Raw genomic sequence first — 20,988 nt, forward strand, 5'->3', positions numbered from 1 at the left:
AATTCATTCAAGTGCATGTGCTTAGCAGCTGAATGCAACAAAAACTCAAAACTGTTTCTCCCATTTATTATCATCATCAGGTCATTGTACAATAGAAAGCAATATTTAAATTATAAAAGTCCAATGGAGGCGTTTGACTCCGGATGGATTCACACAAAGCCGAGCGGACAAATTAAAGTCAAAGGTTTCACGTCCACATGTGATGTTTTCTACAAGAATGAAAACATCACATGTGGATCACGCAGAGTTTAAAACCAGGGTGTTGCGTCTTATTCTGTCGCAGTGTAAATCCAGCCAGAGTACAGAAGACATATTCCATATATTCAATGAATACGTAAAGGAGGGCATTCCCTTCGGAGAGGGGAAATAAGTGTATTGCATCGACTGGGTATTGTTTTAATAGCATTCAGCATAGTAATTATGAATTTATATGTGCATGTGTCACAAGCCCGCAACCTTATGTATATAGATATATATGTAATCTATGACATGAGTGTCCACACTTGTAGAGAAACTGCAGATTAGACCCAGGCCTTTGAGAGTACCCACTCAACAAATAGAACAACAACGTTAAGGCCAGCTCTTAACAGGGAGAAACTTCAAATAAAACATACAGTGATCAGATATAGAAATGCTGCATGTCAATAATGATGAATAGAAAAGAAACTTCTCAGCCGCGTCACTTGCAGTCCAAACACCACGTCTGTCTTAACAGCACAGCGCCTCAGTCCTGTGATGGTTCTGACTGCAAGAGACCGGCAGGGTCAAGAGGAAGTTCAGCTTCAGTCTTTCTCGGACAACTCGGGCATGAAAGCAGCCTTTCTCAATCTATGAAATCAGTTCGTACAAAATGGCCCCTTGTGTTTTTAATGGAATCATCTTCCTGTTTGGGTCGAGCATCAAGCCCCGAAGGAGTCTGCTAGCTGCACATTTCACTCTGTGCATAGATTCAGACGTACAAAAACAGCACAGAACTGCTCCTGTCATACAAGCGTGAGCTTCTCTTGCACCCGGAAGGAACCTTTTCCCCAGCGGGGCGAACATCCAGCTCTTGTGCAACAACTTTAAAACATTTCATTTTGACCAAGCCGATCCTTCGGCGGGAATTATCTGATTTGGTCGTCAACATGTTTTGGCTTCATCTCCGTTTAACATCAAACTCTCAAGAGGATGAAAGGTCTGATCATGTTGTGTGCTGTGTGTGTGTGTGTGGCGCTCTGCAGCGATGATGCCAGGCCGAGCCGGGTGGGAACAGAGGAGAGGGGAGGGGGGGGGGGGCGCGGAGGAATGTGCATGTCAGCTTGACCCAGAGGGAAACTAATGAGCAGGGTGGGCGAACGAAACAAGGACGATGACCTCAACCCCCGCTTAGAAGTTGAGCTTTGTGACCGGTCGCTCTCTGCTCGCGTCTGTTGTCTGGCTGTTGATGCGCTTGCGGTTGCGTTTCATTTTGGATAAGTCCTTGTCGAAGACCTCGCCGGACCGCAGCGCCGACACCAAGTCGTCAAACTCGCCTCCGTCGTCCTCCCCGTTTGCCTTCGCTTTCCGGGCCTTTCGCTCCCGCTCCCGCTCCCTCTGCTCTTTCAGCTGATGACACAGAAATAAAAATCAATGTATTTAAAACTACAATTACCGCCTCGCAGGTGTGTATGCCTCCACCAACCAGTCATGTTACAGTTTACATTCATGTCTGTCCAAAATGTCCTCACTTCCTCATTTCATCCTATTAAACATTTATGGGAATAATTAGTGTCTGAATTCCTTGATCTATGGACAAAAATCCAAGTGACCTTTGACCACCAAAATCGAATCAGTTCATCCTTGAGAGCAAGTGGACTTTTATGCAAAATCTGAGAAAATTCGCTAAAAGGTGTTCTTGAGATATCACATTCACGAGAATGGACTCGAATTTATTAACATCAGAGAAATAGTTTGACATTTTTTTTAATACACTTAGTCATAGAAATAGTTGGGAAGATCGATACCACTCTTATCTGTGTGTTAAATATGAAGCCAGCAGCAGCTAGTTAGCTTAGCATAAAGACTAGAGGCAGGAGGAAACAGCTACCAGAGCCAGGCTGTTTGTTACAAGCTCCTTGTTTCCATTTTGTGCTAAGCTAACCGGCTGCAGGCTGTAACTTCATACAGTAGGGACAGATATGTAGTATCGTGGTATCGATCTTCTCATTTAAAACTCGGCAGAAAACGAATAAATATATATTTCCCAAAATGTCAAATTATTCCTTATAGCTGTAGTGTTTTATCAAAATGTACAGTGTCTCGTTTTAGCTCTGAATTAATGTCTGAGTTTCTACAATATTTCAGATTATACTCCATAGTTATATAGTGTTTTATAACTGCGGCTCTTTTTGTCAAGGATGATATGGAAACGGAACGATCACACACCTGAGCTTCCATCTTGGCCCTGCGCTCCTCCTCCTCTTTGCGTTTTCGCATGTTCTCGTTCTCCTGCTGAGCCTCGGCGAACGACTGCAGGAACTGGTCAAAGACTCCAAAGAACTCATCTGGCTGCATCTTACTGGCATCCTCACCAAAGTGCTTTACTGCCTTCAGAAACTGTGGGACCAAAGAGAAGGGGGCACACGTGGGATTAGATTTACAGCGGGACACAGTCGAACCATGTTTTACTCCGTCTTTGACTGTTTTACAGGGGGACTCGTTAGGTCTCAGCTCTTTGAAATAAGAGCAGGGTACCAGTAGTTGGGCTTTGAAGCCCGTGTTAACTCAGATGTGACCGGCTACTGATTACAGCTGAGGCCAGAGACTGGAGCCAGAGCCCAAATTAAGGCAACATGTTTGTTGAATGTTTTTCACAGTAAGTTAAAAAAAGAGGACATCCAGATGTGAGGTCATGCTGACAACATACACCTTCTAAGATGTGCAGCGATCTGTCCATGGCACGCAAACTCTGTCAGGTTACTTCAATTATTTGTTATTTGTTAAATTAACGGTTGGTTCGTGTGCGATGCATTCAGGTACGATGCGTTTTTTTTTACTTCCTCGCAATTTCTGTGGCAAAAATGCCCTCTTTTTTTTTCTCTACATCTTGATATTTATGCACACAAACAAGATGCACGGAGTTGTTTAAAGAGTCAGTATGTGTGTATGCGTACAGAGGACCACTGTAAACATATTTAACAACGGGACACCGTCAATTATTTGCAGAAAACGAATGGCTGCCATGTGACCAGCTGAGCACTTGGGTCAATGTAACACACGCTCAGAGATAAAAAACCTCTGCACCAATAAATGTGGGCAGGTGCATAAATTTAAAATTTGGGTGTCAAGCTTTTCCCAGAAAGGTGAATATGCTCAGGTTTCTGGTAGTAAAAAGACCAATTCTCATAAAATGTCTGCAAAATCCAGACCTTTTGCTTTTGTACTACAAATGAGAAGTAAATTCACATTCTGTTGGCCTCTAATGTTCACAACGACCTCCCACATTCAAATGTAACGATAACATTTGATAAAAGCTTTCATTAAATACTGTGAGGTCGAACATAATGGTGAAAAAAATGCTATTTTCCGTCTCTGTTCCTGCTTTTCTCTCTTGAGCTGCACACATGGCAGCGAGCAGGCGGACCAATAAAGCGGCAGGAAGCTGAAACGCTTCACTCCCGCTGTTAGCTTTCCTACAAAAGGTGACAGACGAGGTCAATAAGGCACATATGAAACAGCTGCATCCGAGAGGAAATGGGACGCTTTCTGTTTCTACAAGTGACACTGGTGCTGTCCGGTCTGCTCGAACACACTCAGCGGGACGTACCAGTTCCTTGGCCTCGGCGAGAGAGTCCTCCACATCGGAGAAGCTGAAGCTGGCCACGGTGATGAACTGACTCACGACCGACACAAACTTGTCGCCCAGCTCCTGCGGTCGCTTCTTCTGATATTCCAGCTCCTACGAGTGAAAGTTATCCAGAAGAGGGAAACGTTGAAGTAAAGCTCGACCCGCACTAAATATTGCACAACAGCATGACCGATAAATGAACGCGCGTTATGTCGTAGATCTTTGCGACTCACACTCTCCACGCTTTTTAAGCCGCTGCGCATGTTGCCGATATCTTTTTCCAGCTCAGTCATGCTGCAAAAAAGAAAAGCGATGGTTCAATACAAAAAGGGAAAGCAGTTGAAAGTCAGGCAGCAGGATCTTGACAGCTCCACCTACTTGACTTTGGCGGCGTCAGAGAGACTCTGCAGGTCCTCCTGGAACATCAGGACTTTGGGGTATTTCTTCTCCAGGATGGTGATCAGGTAGTGCAGGAGGGTTATGTTTCTGCAAACGCGGAGACAGTGGACGTGTCAAATGTGCAATATATATTGCTTTTATTATGTGCGTTCAGATGCGAATAACCATATGGAGTTTCATCTATATCACATTCCCTGTTCCAGACGTGACTTTTTGTTTTACGGCCTGCCAGTTTTGATGTATTTATGTTCTCTGCCGACTCCTAAAACTCCTTCTTAAACTACAGCTGTAGCTTAGCGGTAAACTGTAGCTGTATCTTTCGGTCGTGCGGACATATTTTGTATCTCATTCCTGGAACCCGCTCTGTCTTTGGTGAAAGTGCTTCTAAAGTTGTTGCACCCTTATCTTGGGAAGAGCTACAGAGTCACTTTTGGCTATTCATTTTAAAAGCAAGGAAGATTATTCTGGTATAATGAAGGTCAAATCAAATAAAAACGATAAATGTTACAGTTGAAAGTTGTTCTTACTTGTCGATACTGGATTTGGTATCAGCAATCTTGTTGAGCGAAGACACCTTGAAGCCGTAAGCGTTGCCCCTCTGACCCTTGTTCATGAAGTTTCCAAAGGCCAGCACCACCTCCAGCAGCTGCTTCAGGTTTCTGCTGTGTAAAATCTCCTTAGACGCCCTGCTGAGAGCTGAGACAGGAAAACAGGAAAAAAGGTGATTAAAGGTGTCCGACTGATTCATTTTAGGTAGCTTGGCAAGCCACTACAGAGATGCTTCAAAGGAGAATACATTTCTTACTTTTACATTTTTGAGTTATATCACCACAGATTTTTCTTACCTTCAACTTTGGGTTTGATCTCAGCTATCCTCTCGGCAAACTTCTTTTTGAAGTATAAGGACTGCAGCCTCTGCTGGTAGTGGTTTATTCTGGACAGGGGACGGAAAATGTGTGTCAGAGGAACAAACTGAGTCAAAAATAATAAATGATGAACAGGGAAATCCACCAAGTTAGACAAAAGCCACAAACATGGACATTGTGCTCTGGCAAAATAAAGCAAAGCCGCCTGTGTGCTCATTCAATCGCACATATAACGTTGTGGTGATGAAGCTTATTTTTGTCAGTGTTTTTCATTTCAGCTTATAAAACCACTGACTGTGCAGCTAATGAATACCACTGTGACGTTTGTCACTATACTGTAGGAACAGCAGTTACTCTAGTTTCTGATCTGAATGTATTTATGGCAGTTAGTGGCCGAGTTGTGACACGTTATTAAATTACTGTTATTATGTTACAGACTTGATTTATTCACCGACACCATTAAGATGAGTCACACATTCAGCTATTGTTCCCCCGGCTAAGTAGAAAGCCATGTGTGACTTCACTTATCTGCCCTGACTGAGAGGAAACAATGGCTATTGTTTGTCAGCACTTCTGATCTGCAGAGCGCTGCACTGACCTGATACTGTCAGGTTTCATGATAATATCTGTTTAATACAGAATTAAAAAGGTAGAACATAAGAAAGAAAACTGTTATGGCTGAAGTACCTGCTCATCTCATAGAAGAAGCGGTCAGGTTTTGCCATTCGGTCGAGCTCATGTTTGTGTTCCTCCAGAAGATCCACATCGCTCTTCTCTGGGACAAACTTCAGCAGCTGAAGGAAGAAAAAAAAGACGTCTTTCATTCCCATTTCAAACATTCACCTGTACTCATCTCTGTTAGAGGCAGAGGAGGGGGTTATCACATTGTGTCTGTTAAAGCAATTTATAATATACAAAGGGCTGAATCTCTGCTGTCATGCTTTTGCATCTCACTGTCTCGCTCCGCTTCAATATAAAGAACATTAACCAAATATGCTGTTATCAGAGTTGTAGCTTGTTACCCACAATTTCAACATTGGCTCTAAAAATAGGTGAACACGTGGCTTAATGCTGACAGGCATGAATTGCTGCTATTTTTAGAAAGCAGTCAAAGTGCAATCGCTACATGAAGGCACGTTTGATTCACCCAGCAGTACTTGCTGCTTCGCAGCAGTGAACCCGATGACGTACCTGCTCCAGCATGTCTTTGGGAAGGTCCTCCTGTTCGTCCATGGTCAGGATGGCTCTCTTCATCTCCTCGTTAGAAAGCTTCAGCCTGCAGCGCACAATAGATGCATTACTTTAGCTGCCCTTCGTATTGAAGACGGCTTTGAGTTCAATTTAAATCACATCACGTAGACATACTTAACACCTTCTTTTGTACATATAGGTTCTAAAGAAAATGACAGATGAGCTAATAAATAAAAATCCCAATGAGATCAGTGAGATCTATTACTTACAAAGACATCTTTGCTCGTTAACCTTTACGTTTCGTACTATTGACATGATTTTATCTGGTTGGGCAGTTATTAATTCTTATTTTCTCTTTTACTTTCCTGTAGATGATGCTTGTAATAAACATTGTAGTGTGGTTTGAGGTTGAGGGAGAGCACCGTATGCTTATATGTGCTGTTTTTATGTCATTGTATTAATAAGTGTGTGTTTATGCTATTATATAACTTTATGTTATTTGTTTAGTTTTTTATTCATCTCTTATTGACCTCTTTAAAAATGAGATTGCGTATCCTCAAAACTACATTTAGAAAAGTAAAATAAATTTGACATACAAGGGGAAATATCCCTCACAGCCTGTGCAGTGTCAGTAATGATTTACAAGATGATGCTGATGCAAACGTACCGCGAGAGGAGGATGTTGCAGTTCTGAGCACGACGGCCGTCAATGACTGACAGCTCCTTGACTTTTTTAGAGCTCAGCGTGTCGTCTTCTGCTTCTTTCTGTGAGCAAACCGATGAAGAGGTCAGAGTGCAACAGGCCAGTTCAACGTGCACAAGACACACAACAACGAAGACGACGCATGCCCTAAAAGCCCAAACTGAAAATACAGTACAAAGACTTTGAAAACAGTCAGACAGGGAGGTCGTCACATTCATCAGTACATGCAAATATGACACAAATAAAGGCAGCGGACTCTCAACAGTCTCACGAGTCATTATATACATTTAAGTAAGATGGACAAAAGGACATGACGTACAGTACAACATATAAATAAAGATAGAATCCACGAAGAGCGACACAAATTCCAGACTGTACATCTACTGTACTGTAAGTGCACTCACCTGTTTGCTGTTATTGATCATAAAGAAGTCCTAAAATGCAGGCAAGAAGCAGGGAAGACGTAAGCACTCATTAGAATAAGTAAAGCAGTTACGTGATCGCAGCCCATAAAAACAAACAGCTAATGAATCAAAGCTCATTCTGTTCTTAGACAACGACGGATCCGTCACTGATGGAGTGAGCAGCATTGAGGCGTGAGTGGGTGTTCAGTTGCTTACAGTTCACATGCTGTGCACAAAAAAAAAAATCAAGCTGAAGGTCTAAAGTTTTGCCTCTGTGTGTGTGAGCAGAGATGCTTCCGGTTGAGTCTTTTTCAGTGTTTTTTGAAGATCTTATTTTGTGTGCTGGACATGCTTCTTGAACTTTTGAAAAGGCATGCTCATTCTCTTCTAAACAACTCACAAAGTCACTACTGATTAAGAATATCTAGTAACTAAGAGGAAACAGCTGATTCTGAGCAGCTCACTCATGCATTTTCAATCAATGCATAAGGATCAAAACCACAAACTAAAATAGCAACAACAGCATTCTGTTGCAATGTAAGAAGGCGTTAAGATGATTCAAGCCTGAAAGTTTAGTAACACTTTCTATCACACCTATGATGCATTATAAACATACTTATAACGCATTATAATCTGCTTATAGCACCGTGTCATTATAACAACTAATAACAAAAATCACAAAGCATATTTTTGTAAGGATCATAATGTATTTTAACTGTTATGGTTGTAAAACATAAGTCATTATAAAATGCTTAATAATCTGCTATGTTAAAAAGCATTATGAATGTTTATGTGTGCTTTAAAATCACACACTGCTATAAGGAGATTATAACACATTACAAGTATGTTTACGATGCATTATAGAAATGGGCGTCACAGAAAGTGCTACCGAAAGTTTTGCATCTAAGAAACTCCCAAATAAACCTGGAGATTTCCCCGTCTACTTTTTTTTTTGTTTGTTTTCTTTGCCTCAGGCTGACTTTTGTTTTTTTTGTAAATGATCTGACCTCTCCCCCTTTTCTCCAACTTTTCTTGAGAAATCAAAAGTTGCAAAACAAGAAAATCTCATCAGAAGCAAAGTCTAAATCCAAAAAGGCAAGCCAGCTCAGCCCTCAGCAACTCAACCCCCCCGGGCCTCTCTGACAATAGACGGCCACATTTGGAGAGCTGGAGAGATGAACTGCCTCGTCCTCAGTACCTGCTGTCTCTGATAGGCTGAGAAGGTCTTTTCAATGTCCTCCAGATCCAGGATTTTGAAAACCTTGGCATCGTCCACCTCCATCCAGATAGTGCCCTCCAGTTTATTCTGAGCAGAGGACAACAAGACATTTATATCTCATATTCTAACACCAAGCATCAAGATATTATTATACTATATATTATATATTCAGGTCCTTTTGTGCCTCCGCTGTTCTCACCTCAGCTAACTTGGCCCAGTTGAAGGACTTGAGTGCGTTGGATGGCTGGGGAATGTTCTTCGTCTTCAGGGATGGTCCAAGGGGTGCTCCCGGCGGGGGAGGGATACCTGCGAAGAGTGGGCGTCCAGGAGGAGGTGGGGGTCCACCCGGAGGAGGCGGTGGGGGAGGTGGAGGAGGCATCATGCCCCCAGGGGGCGGCGGGGGAGGTGGGCACATACCAAACGCTGAGATGGGTGGAGGAGGACCACCGGGCGGACCGGGGCCGAGGGGAGGGCCTCCAGGAACAACAGCTGCCCGTCTCTGCAGGGAGAGTATACATTTCAACCCAACCCCTGTCCTGTGTACCATGCTCTGAGCAATAAACGTGTGACAATACTCAGAGATCTTTGTCTAGTCATTGACCACGGTGGGAACCATTGTCCTATCTTTGTTCAATTTAAATTAGTCCTTGCTCATATAAAATAAATCTTTCGTAATATATATTTCAGGTGTCATAATCTTGTGCATTGCACAAAAATGTTGCTGTATTCTTCTGTTTCATTGATGGGACTCTGTAACTTGTATTCTGCTGACATAACAGAAATAATAAGGGTTCAAAGGTGTTGCTGTTTCAGGCAAGCAACAACATAAAGTAACAAATCAATATGCAACGAGATAGAAGTGTTTCCATTTGTCAGTGATTTGTCATTAACACAACATTCAATCAGGTTTCATTTACAGGTCATTATAAAGTGGCCCAGTGAACATAAAGGACGACGTACGGTGCTGAGTTCGTGCAGTTGGACGGTGAGTTCGGCCACTTGCTGTTTGACATTCTTGTGCTCGGTGCTCTCCTTTTCCAGCTTCTCTTTCATCTTGTTGAGGGTCTGCATCATGTCCTCTTTCTCCTGAGTCTTTGCATCACATTCACGCTCCTTCTTATCAAACTTCTGCTGCAGCTCATGGTGCTCTGAAATGGGAAGCCACGGCGATATGTTCGTCATATTGAGTTAATTAACAAACGTATTCTATTTCAGTTAAATCATTTGCAGTCTTACGAACCTTTTCGCATTTTCTCTGCCTGCTCTTTCCACTGTTTGACCTCATTTTCATTGACCAGCCTGCATAAAGGATGACACACATAATCAACTCCAGTGAACAACTCCAGTCATTGTTTTTCTGAACTTAAAAGGGAATCTATTTTTGAAACACTGCTGAGCGCGAGGCTTTTTAATGTCTCATCAAACACAACATTGTTCTGCATCCTACAATCTGGCAGCCGAGTAATCTGTTCCATGTCGTCACTCGGTCTGTCTCGGAGGAAGAAATGAGGACTCACATCCGGACAACGTTCTTCACGTTAAAGTTCTCCAGTGGTGTGACGTCGGGATCGTGACCCTTGTCGTTCTGCAAGACCATCTGCTGGACGATGCGATCCAACAGCAGCCAGTACTGCACCGTGTTACCGCTTCTCTTGTCTGAGGAGAGAGCCTCAGTAATTAGAATGAATTTCTCTCCATTAGTGTCAGTACAGGAACAGCTGGATCCACAGCTGGATCCACAGCGGCTGTTTTATTATGATGAACCAAAGGACTGATTTCCAAAATTAGCTCCTAACTGATGAGATAAATAGAAGCACTATAACTAGGTTACAAGGTGACGCATGTATGTGTTACAGATTGGTGAGACTGCATCCATCATGAGGGACAACATGTTTACTGTTGTTCAATGCATCACAACATATTCAGTGATATTATTCTGATTACTCTTTTCTATGAAGTACCATCACAAGCTTCTATTTGATTAACTCTTGAGTTTGACCGCAGCACAGTATTTGCGGCTGAAGTGTTAATTACACGCTTAATGCCTCAGCAAAGTAACCGAGAGGGGTCTTGTTAAAAAAGCCACTCCGAGGAGGAAGGTAAGAGTCAAAGAAAAATGGCAGCCGCTTTGTGGCTCTTTGTTTTCAAGTCAAGTGACGTGAGGAAGCTGGCTAAAATTGTAATCCAACATGGTGCATTTTCTTGCAGAAAAACAGTAACAAAACCTGAATATTAGCCAACAATGGTCTCCGACTTTGAGTGAGTAAAGTATTAAGTTTGGCTGGGAATGTGCTTATCCAATATCTGGACTGAATAATCTGCACAAAGTCAACATCCTTATCTTTCTGGTGTTTGTAAACTCACTGGCCTTTAATCCCATTTCACAGTATGTTTGTGTGACGGTAGTTGTCCAAACATTGTACAGTGTGCAGCAAAGTATTAAACAATGTAAAGAAACACTCACGTGGCATGAGGAGACAGTGATGCAGGACAGACATAAAGTGCGGGTGTGCATCAGTGTGGTTCATCTTCTTGCGGATGAGATCAAAAACTTGGTTGGCACTTTTGGTGTCTATATGTACCTGGAGGAGAAGAAGCGAAACAACAGCACCTGTGAATATCTCCTGCTAAATATTGTACAGTCACAAATAATGCAAGAATGATGTCAGGGAATTATAGTTTGTTTTCTTCTCCTTACCGACTCAAAACGTTTCGACAAAGCCAGCTCATCCTCGTTCCGCAGCATCTCAAAGTAGTCTAAATGTCTGAGAGTGTGAATGGAAAAACACGAGATAAGAAAGTGCAGCGTGCAATTGTGCTGCACTTGTATACTTCATGTTGTACTTTGCAAGAAAGCAAGGAAAGTCGTGATCAACACACGTTGACCGGCATCACTCTGGAGCAGGTGTATTCTTCTCAAAGCTCCAGACATTACTTTATTTTCTGTTCCATCTCACCTGTCTAATGTGGAGTTTTCATGAGAGCGTAGCTTATCGATCACCGGTTGGATCCCCAACATGAGAAACTCATATCGTAGGTGGATACGGAATTCCAAACTTGTCTGTATTTGAAAAAAAAAAAATAGAAAAAGAAATTAGCAGTAGAACTGTTTTAAAGAGTCTCTTTAATGACACGATGACCTTCCAGTGTGGAAGGAAGCATGAAAGCGGTCTAATGTTTATAATTCACCTCTCCGGCGCCTTGACTCAGCACAGCATTTATAAAGGACATGATGGCTGTTTTCAGGTTGACCTCATCTCTGTATCGCCCTGTACTGCGGTCCAGATCGTTTATAAGGGTCTGCGGGATGACAGGTCATTACAGTTAAGATATCTTCACACACTGTTGCTTTGAAATGACTTTATCGATCTACGAATGATGATAAAACCACTGCTGTGCGCTTGGCCTGCTCCCACCCACCTGAAATCTTGTCCTCTCGCAGGCGAAGCGTTGGTAGTGCAGCATGGCCTCCAGGATTTTTTTGTGTCCGCCGGGCACCAGACACACGGCGCCCATGATCTCCAACACCGCCACCTTGGTTTTGATGTTCTCCGTGGCCAGGCTCTGAGCGACGATGTTGATGCTCTCGGAGTGAGAGAGGACGTGGGCGCGGCCCTGCGAGTTGTTCATCAGAGCTTTGATGCAGCCGATCAGAGACGTGTGGATCTGCGACTCCGTGGTCTCATAGTCCATGCTCTTCAGGAAGTTCAGGATACACGTGAGGCCGTCCAGGTCGATAAAACGGGTCACGAACCTGAGATGGGGAGAGGGAAATCATCTTAGTTCGGGAGACTAGTTTTAATGTGAAAAACTATAAATGCACAAATAAAGTAAAGCTGTATTTTCACAAGCCAAATAGCTAAATGTGTGTATCTATGTGTGTCCATTTATCCACTCTCTATGTCCTTGTGCTATATCATCTTGACTAAATGTAATAAGTAACTCACAACATTTGGTTTTAAAGTGCAGTGAAAAGCTCAGGTTCCAGAAATGCTTTAATGAGCATTCAGGTCAATGGGAAACCGACAGTGCAGTGACCTTTATGGGTGTACACAAGGTCAAGGTGAGAGCAGCTGAAAACATGAAAGGAGATGTGATGATGGACGACATTATATATTAAGGACAAGGAGGAGATAAAAGAGACAGGAGAGAGTGAGATGAGGGATGTATTTGTCCACCTCATGGGTTGCGTCCTCAGAGCAGTCTTCAAGCTCTCGATGGTTTTGTTCCTCTCTTCCTCGTCTTCTTTCTCCAGAGCGAGGAGCGTCGTTCTCTGTCCAACAGAAGATTAAACATAGTCTGAAGTCTGAGGGGCGGGACAAATAGAGCTAACCTTACTGATTTCCAGAGATATACAGGTCACATGGAACATTTATTCCCAGCTAATTAAAAAGTATGTTATTCGTTGGCTCACAAGAGGTTATTAGGTTTTATTCAAATAGCCCAGAGGCACAGATTTGTCTCAGAGGGTTTTACAATGTTGGACCTCTGAATCGGATAAGGAAAGGAAGAGCAACAGAGGCCGGGTCCTTCTTCCAGGACTATTTTGTGACCATTTGTTTTATCCAAAAAGAAAGAATTACTTACAGCTGCCATTGAATTGAGCTGATCAATGTAGTATTCTGGCCAACTAGTGGCACTTTTGTTTTCTTCTTGTTCCTGAAAAACAGAGAATAACAGAGAGTGAAGGATGCTGTGCAGTGATCCACATGGGCATTGTTTTTAAGGAATGTCACACACAACAGGGGAAGGAAAACATGAGATGAGTTTGTTAGAAAAAGATGTTTTGGGCTTCAGAATATTAATTGGGAGCGATTGAGATTTTGAAGTTTAAAAAACGTGGTCTTGAAGGAAATATTGCAGAAAGTCAAAAGTCGTTGGGTGGTTCACGACACGTTTGAATAAATCAAAGTCAAACTGCAAACCAGATGGAGAACTTCATTCCATTATTTTCAGACCAATTGGCTTTGGAAGACATGAAACATACAAAGAGCAACAAACACACGGGGAACAGAAGGTTCAGGGAATAAATAGCCAAAAAGCCAAAAAATGGAGCAGGAAATGAAAAGTAGGGCGCCACAGATATCCAGCGCATTTGATCATCGAGTGCTTCACTAAGTGCTTCAGGAGGTGGTGAGACGTGCAGAAAAGAGAGCACAGCTGCTCGAGAAAATCTTGAGATTAGCAAATGAATGTTAAAACGGTGGATTAAGGACACGGCCTGATTTATGCTGCCATTAATCTCCTGATGGGCACGTTTGTATCATAAGTGAAATATAAGAAATAACTGTAAGACATTTCTTAGATGATTGCATTTTCTAACTCGAGGGGAAAAACACTGAGGAGAAAAGGACTTGGCCATGAACTTGGCTTGTACATAAAAGGGCCGCCAGCTTTCATTTTAACTCCGGCTCCATTAAGCACAAGCGAGCTGTGACCATCAGAAACTAATTGGGCGTCAGTTAATAAAGCAGCCTGCAGAGAGACTTGGCTGCTCCGACAGACACTGCAGGGTTTGGCCGGTCTGCGGGGATCGTGCAGTGACGGGAAGGTCTGATCCTGCTGTTCCACTCACGTCCAGTGCCAGCTTGACCCGGCAGGGCGCTGGACGGAGTTCAGTCCATTACTGGAGCAGACGCAGAGGTGGGGCCGCTTCCTTTCGCATCTTAGAGAGTTCATCTTTCAACTCGGAAGTCAGCGCTCTTCAAACGCTGACATGTCTTTCGTTTATTTAGGGTCACGATGAGAGAGAGAAAGTGGGGAGTGTATTTCTGGGAGTCTATTTTTTTTTTCTCTTCACATTTGAGACAGTAAAGATCAAAGGCACGTTAGGAAACAGGAATCAATCTCAGTTATTTAGAGTCTGCTTGAGAGAGAAGTTAAGTTACAGCTCTGTCCTCTCGCAAATAAGCTTTTTTGGGATGAAATTTGAAACCTAACTGCAAAAAAATCTCTGCTAACAACCAGATCAGTAAATCTTCCTCTTGGCAGACGATGGAGCTTACAGGAGAGCTGACGAAGGAGGAGGAGGAAGACTGATTTTCTGCAGCATGATTTCATCGGCTCAGGAGCCCGGCCAAGCCCAACAGCTCAAGCTTTGCTGCTTTTGACTGACTTATCTCCTTCAGGCCGGGCCCAACTTCTGAAGCCAAGGGACCACCGGTGAAAAAACAGCAGCCTTATCACTCGCGGGCTCAGAACGCCCTGGTAATGACCCCACCTTCCTCCTTATCACCCCCCCCCCCCCCCCCCCTGCCAGACACACAAGAGCTGCACCTGTGGAAGTGAAGCCTTCCTGTTTGCCTTGGACAGCCGACCGCATCCTTTGCCTCTTTTCTCCACACACACACACACACACACACACACACACACACACACACACACACACACACACACACACACACACACACACACACACACACACACACACACACACACACACACACACACACACACACACACACACACACACACACACGAGTTTGTATCTGTCTGGGTCGGGGCCAGAGCCTGCTGCCGAGTCAGCAATATTGATGTCTTTGTGTAACTCCTTCCTTCCCCCCCTCTCTCTGCAGGTCGATGCGGCACATAAAGATTTGTTTCCACCTTCACACCAACACTGAAACCACCATGCAACATTTTGGGTTATATTTTCAAAGCGGGCCTTGAGACTACTCCTAATGAGGCCACTAATTGGGACACAGTAGAAACGGGAGCACACACCATGCTGTTGTCATTTCCACTACCTTCTCTCGCCTTATAGCTGCGGGCTAGTGGACGCTGTGTTCAGCCAAAGTCATAAGAGCATCAATACTCAAACAAATGGATGATAATCGATCACGGCTTGTGACGCAGGTCTCAGACCTTTTAGCAGATTCATTGACTCAACACATAGTGGTTCTGCTTCATGAGTTGTTGACATAAATACACATTATTGGCACATAGATATGGACGCTACATCTAAGCCAGTTAGCTTAGCTTAGCATAAAGATTGCAAGCGGTGGGAAACAGCTAGCCTGGCTCCGTTTAAAAGGTAACAAAATCTGCCTACAACCAGCTCACTTATTACTTCAAAGAGTGTTAAACTATTCATTTAAAGATTCTAAATGTTATATTTTGATGGTCCAACCAACTCTTAACCAAAAGGTCAGTAATATTAATATCACATGACCGGGATGAGGTCAGCAGTGATGGAGGAGGTGAGACTTTCTTCCTTCATATCTAAACTCTCTGAGCTCAATTGAATTAACACAAAAAGGGATAAACGTGAAAAGGACAGAATATTCCATGCTTTGACTTTTGCAAATTTTGTTTAAAAAAATCCCCTTATTTGTAATTACCAGATTGCAATCAGTGCAATACTTTGTATGCATGATGGGTTTCTGCAGCTGTATTCTTTGAGGACCTGTACTGCGCACCGACATGCAAACTATTCATTCATCACACTAACTCCCAACTCTCCTCACCTCCAGTTTGTAAGCGGACGTAGGAAAAGCATGCCCCGTCTGCATTATCAGTCAGGACAGGATATCCTACACACTCATACCATACAGAAACACTGCAGTACAAATGCGAGGGCACAGTCAATGGCGCTTTGAAAGCTCAACTCCAGTTGATCTAAACTAGACCAGGCGTCTGCGTTTTCCTGGAATGAATATACAGGGAGAGGAAGAACAGCTGACAGTCCTTTTATCGCGAAGGAAAAGACATAATAAAATATGACGCTGTCACAGAGTGGTAGAGTATGTTATGGCTACGCTGAATGCTCTGATGGGACAGGTGTACTATCTAAAAAGGAGAACCCGCATGTTTAAAAATCCTTCGCTTGAATCAGGGAGGACAGTCAAACAATGAGACAAAGGACAAGGGAGAACAGTTTGGAGTCACCAGAAACCTGCATTACATGTCAGTACTTTATAACTCCTGACCCTGCCTTCTCTGTCAGTGGATTATCTAATGGAAAAGGCTAGATTTAGCGTTTGTGTTACTCCCTCTAGATGTCACTATTTTTATATCCACCTTGTGTAACATCCACTTAGGTGAGTTATTCATGGTGGAGCTTTGAAGAGGCAGTGCAGACGTATTATATAGTGATGAGGAAAGGGACAGTAATTGAAGAAATACATCACATAATGGGGAATAAAGTTATTAGAAAGTACTCTTGGTGGTACTGGAGTACATATTGTATGTATTATAGGCAGTTTAGGTTGCTATATAATGTGTGTATTTTCATCTTATATGCAGCTGTATACACCTTACTTTAAAGATGAAAGCCTGCAGACAGATACACTGTGCAGGCAACACACTCATGCCTGTTGTGAGCAGAGGAATACAGTGATACAAGGTTCTGTGGTCTGTGTTTTAGAAAAGTCACAGCTTCAGATAACAACAAATCAATGAGGGAGGCGATTACACAAACTTGGCAGGATATTTGCAGATATTGTTCAGCCAAAGCAGCCAGCCTGCAGCAAGCGTGCGGACGCCGATGTGGAGTTTGACATAATGCACAGTGAAAGTCGCTCACCTTCTTTTTGCTGCAGTAGATTTGCCATTTCTTCTCTGCAGGCAGAGCGAACATGGCTTCCCTGTGCTTCTCGGTAAGGTCGAGCTCATCCTGCAAAGTGGGGACAAAAATGCAGATACGGTTAAGAAACATCTATTTAAAAATATCCACATAAGTCAATTCTGTCCCCCCCCCCAAAAATAAAAACATGTGCCAGGCAGGGGCAGTCACAACAGAGCCCTGCTCTCTGTTTGAGACGGGTTCGTGCTGAATCTAATCATGATCGGTTGGATATCACCGGGTGCTCTCATCATCAAATCCAACAGGACTCTGAATCAAATCAGATGTCTCGCTGGCGTTAGACGTGTGAGTAATGGGGGAAAACAGAAGATAAGGCGTGGTCTGTCTGCTCGACATGTGGTAACAAACATCTGGAGACAACATGCGTCACTACGTCCGACAGATATTTCACAGAGGCACGCAAAGGGTGCTGCTGGGAAGACTAAAGCCAGAGAGCACACTCAATGCACGTCTCAAAGAGTTTCTGTCCTCATTCAAATGTATGTTTTTTATTGTTGCAGGTTTGTTGTTAATGTTCTGTTTGAGAGTGTAGGATGGAAAAAGAAGCTTTTAACTTGACTTGCAGGTTTTGTTGGAAAACTTTTCTCAATGAATCTCAAGTTCAAAGGTCGGGTTTAATTGATCGTAAAACAGAGCAGATGGCCCCAACTTATTCCACAACGTGAGTCTTTTTATTTTTTTCCCCCCAAGCAAGTTTGTTCAGATTATACACGCACATGGTGGCTCATACTGGGCAAAGAGAAAAGCACGTGGCTGTTTTCTTTCGGTAAACAGAGCGACTGAAAGCCTCTCCTTGTCGTCACACTCAACTTACTCAATTATGTCTTCATAAAGGGCGCGGAGACAAAAACAAGCAATTAGCAGACGGCGGAGGCCGAGACATTAAGAGCTCCTGAATGAGGTCTATTGATGTGCAAAAATGTCATGCTTAGATTACTGTGGCGACCACGGGAGAGGGAAGTGGGGCACGAGAGAGAGAGAGGAGAGCACAACAAATTAGAAGTGACAATGAGACAGAGGAAGAATAGCAGCCCGGCCCCGTTATTCACAGGCTAGTGTAAACTGGGAGGACGTGACCGTTTATTTGGGAATGTCCTAAAATATAACAGACAGTGAAAAACAATGAGGTAAGATTATATTTTAAAGACTTTATTAATAACATATTAAAGTGTCTGTTACGCTAGATGTTAAACATGCGTTGTATAAAACCACAAATATTTTTTAAAGGAAGGTAAAAAATAATTTCCTAAAACAGCTGGGCTGTAGTTTTTGGCAAACGTACCCAAACAGGAGCAAATTATTATTACTATTTTGAGCTGCAGATTTATAAACATTTTGGTGCTGTAGTCAGTGCTCACAGCAGCACAATGGTATGTGTGGGATTGACTCAAAATAAAGTATCGTGGTCATGCTCATAAAAGCAAAAGTCACCCAGTGCAATGGTGTGGCTGATTTATGTGTTTTTTGGACAACAATGGAGGTCTAAGGCAGTAAGGAATATGATGTATAAGACTTCAACTACACAGGTAACAGGGATTTGCTGACATTAAGGAAAAATATAGACTAACACCAGACTTATCTGTTAAATGAAAACATGAATTGTTTCTTTTGAAGTCTTACAATGAGTCTGGTCAGAAACAGCAGCATGAAGTCTTACCACCAACTCGGAGAACATGCCATCCAGCTCATCATATCCGGGCATCGGCAGTGCCGGCTCCATGACCTGCAGGGCAAAGTCCTCCCTGAGCCTGTAAGTGATCTCCGGGTGATCGCTGCTGTTGAAACAGCAGAAGATGAAAGACAGGCCGCCACGGCCGCCGCCGGCACGTTTCCGTGGAGCCATGGCTGTCCGATGCGTCCGGCTGGTCGGGTAGGAGGCTCCTTCGGGGGCCTCTTTACAGCCTCCTCCACCTCAGAGTGTGGCCTCCGTCAGAGAGTACTGTGGACACGGAGAAGGGACACTTAAGCTTGTGCTTTTTAAACCGGCATTCACAGAGACAGAGGAACAATAGTACTAAATACAAAGATTAATACTTTATGTTGAATGAAATCCGAAGCCACTCAGTAACACTTTAAGGACATTAGTCGACTGACTAGTTCCTGACTAGCAGCCGGAGTTTTCCACAGTTACAACCTAACCCTCTGCCCCAGGTAATGGTGAATGGTGAAGAGTCATAGCTTTTGTAGGAAAACTACAATGCATCGTATCAGTGAAGGCCAGCACTGAAAGATTTCATTATATCTTTTACACAAAAGGCCCCCGGAGGAGTGTGATATTTGAAATGGAGACTGTAATTTGCCAGGATTAGTTTATTCAGGCCTTTTCATCTCCCCTTCCTTCCTATTCAGCATCGGCTTCCCTCTAAAGACCTAACGAGGAATGATTAGAGGGGTGTGTTTACGATGACCAGGGTAAAGAGGTGTGTGAAGCCTTTTCGTGGTTTTGAAGTCATTGTGGGTTAAGAGCAAAAACACAGGCCCTCTTTTAAACCCTGAGACGATACAGTGTGTAAGTCGGACTGCATGTGAGATTTACAAGACGAGGAGTCCACGTCAAACTTGAACATACACCGCCTCAATCATCCCGATAACCATCAACGCCAGACTTTCCCTTCCTGGCTCTGCTGACTTCGTACATGTGATTACACACATGGTTTGGTCTCCGGCAGCTGCATTTTCACCAGTAATGTAGGAAATGTGTGCAATCCTGTTGGACTACTGTCCCATCTGCCCTCCCTCTCTATCACAGAGGAAAGAAAATCGAGATCAGCTGTCATAAATGAACAGCATTGATGAGGAGGGTTGAGCACATTACAGACAGACCATGTTCAGGGTATTTTTGGGCTGGTTTTAGCCACGCTAGCCGCAGGAATGTAGGGACGGCAATGTCGGTGTGTCGGCCGTTCCACCACTCTAGTCCAGTCTGAAACATCTTAAGAACTCAATGGATTGCCATGTAACTTTGTGCAGAAGTTCATGTTCCCCAGAGGATAGATCCTAATAACTTTGGTTATCCTCTGATTAAAATGGCAACAATTATTTAATGGGTTGACATGACATTTGGTTCAGACATTCATGCTCACCTGAGGATCATTTCTAATAACTTTAGTGAGCCATTACATTTCCATTTTGTGCCACCATCAGATTAGAATATTCATTTGTCCAGTTCTTTGGTTTATAGCCAATGACATCCCTATGTGCCGCAGCTGTACCTTGTGCTTGGCGCTAATTATAGCAAATGTTAGCATGCTAACACGTCTAAACTAAGATGGTGAACATCTTAAACATCTGCATGTTAGCATTGTCACCGCGAGCATGTTGCCATTCTAGCTTTAACGTTGAGCTCAAAGCACCGCTGTGCTACAGTAGAGCCTCACAGAGCCTCCAGCGCGGCTGTTGACTGTTAGTCTTGTTTAATGTTACAGCCCTTATGTCTTTTCTTTAGACAGTATTCTGACCTGGGATCAGATGACCTGTATGTGGAGCAGTTGGTTCTCTGGTTACGGCTATTCAAACACTACGAGTGACAGTTTACTCTGTTGCTAAAAGAAAAAATGAATTTTGAGACAAGACAGACCTCGAACCTCACTACTGACAACATAAACAAGTTTGATTTGTAACAAACTCCTAATTCGTACAAACGCACGGAGTAAGAGAGGAGCCAGCTGCGGTGCGAGCTCTCAGACCTGCTGGCTCAACTCCAAGCAGGAATAATGGAATAAAGTGCACAAGATCTCTCAAGATACCGGCGTCAGCATGTCACAAAAACAGCTCTCCGGTCTCCCTCCCCGCTGTGCCGGTCGGTGTGATGCCA

At 43.4% G+C, this 20,988-nt stretch overlaps 1 protein-coding gene across 2 annotated transcripts in view; it reads right to left on the minus strand.

Annotated features, from left to right (window-relative positions):
- Positions 1-49: 49 nt before the first annotated feature.
- The window catches only part of daam1b (dishevelled associated activator of morphogenesis 1b), a 40,096-nt gene continuing 19,157 nt past the window's right edge, over positions 50-20,988 (minus strand). The window contains exons 2-26 of one of the 2 annotated variants that reach the window (XM_076084273.1): positions 18,832-19,113; positions 17,115-17,204; positions 13,178-13,249; positions 12,769-12,863; positions 12,011-12,344; positions 11,780-11,890; positions 11,548-11,651; positions 11,289-11,355; positions 11,055-11,172; positions 10,108-10,246; positions 9,831-9,889; positions 9,551-9,738; positions 8,790-9,089; positions 8,570-8,677; positions 7,372-7,401; positions 6,932-7,029; positions 6,265-6,349; positions 5,761-5,867; positions 5,053-5,141; positions 4,735-4,903; positions 4,187-4,294; positions 4,042-4,102; positions 3,788-3,919; positions 2,407-2,577; positions 50-1,587 (exon numbers count right to left, since the gene is read on the minus strand). In XM_076084273.1, coding sequence (XP_075940388.1) covers positions 1,369-1,587; positions 2,407-2,577; positions 3,788-3,919; positions 4,042-4,102; positions 4,187-4,294; positions 4,735-4,903; positions 5,053-5,141; positions 5,761-5,867; positions 6,265-6,349; positions 6,932-7,029; positions 7,372-7,401; positions 8,570-8,677; positions 8,790-9,089; positions 9,551-9,738; positions 9,831-9,889; positions 10,108-10,246; positions 11,055-11,172; positions 11,289-11,355; positions 11,548-11,651; positions 11,780-11,890; positions 12,011-12,344; positions 12,769-12,863; positions 13,178-13,249; positions 17,115-17,204; positions 18,832-19,017 — 3,240 coding nt within the window. In that variant the 5' untranslated portion in view covers positions 19,018-19,113 and the 3' untranslated portion in view covers positions 50-1,368. The remainder of the gene's footprint in view (positions 1,588-2,406; positions 2,578-3,787; positions 3,920-4,041; positions 4,103-4,186; positions 4,295-4,734; positions 4,904-5,052; positions 5,142-5,760; positions 5,868-6,264; positions 6,350-6,931; positions 7,030-7,371; positions 7,402-8,569; positions 8,678-8,789; positions 9,090-9,550; positions 9,739-9,830; positions 9,890-10,107; positions 10,247-11,054; positions 11,173-11,288; positions 11,356-11,547; positions 11,652-11,779; positions 11,891-12,010; positions 12,345-12,768; positions 12,864-13,177; positions 13,250-17,114; positions 17,205-18,831; positions 19,114-20,988) is intronic. The other variant, XM_076084274.1, reaches the window with a different exon arrangement.

Source organism: Anarhichas minor, unplaced genomic scaffold (assembly GCF_050575085.1).
Source record: "Anarhichas minor isolate MPS153535 unplaced genomic scaffold, ASM5057508v1 ptg000136l, whole genome shotgun sequence".
NCBI classification, from domain to species: domain Eukaryota; kingdom Metazoa; phylum Chordata; class Actinopteri; order Perciformes; family Anarhichadidae; genus Anarhichas; species Anarhichas minor.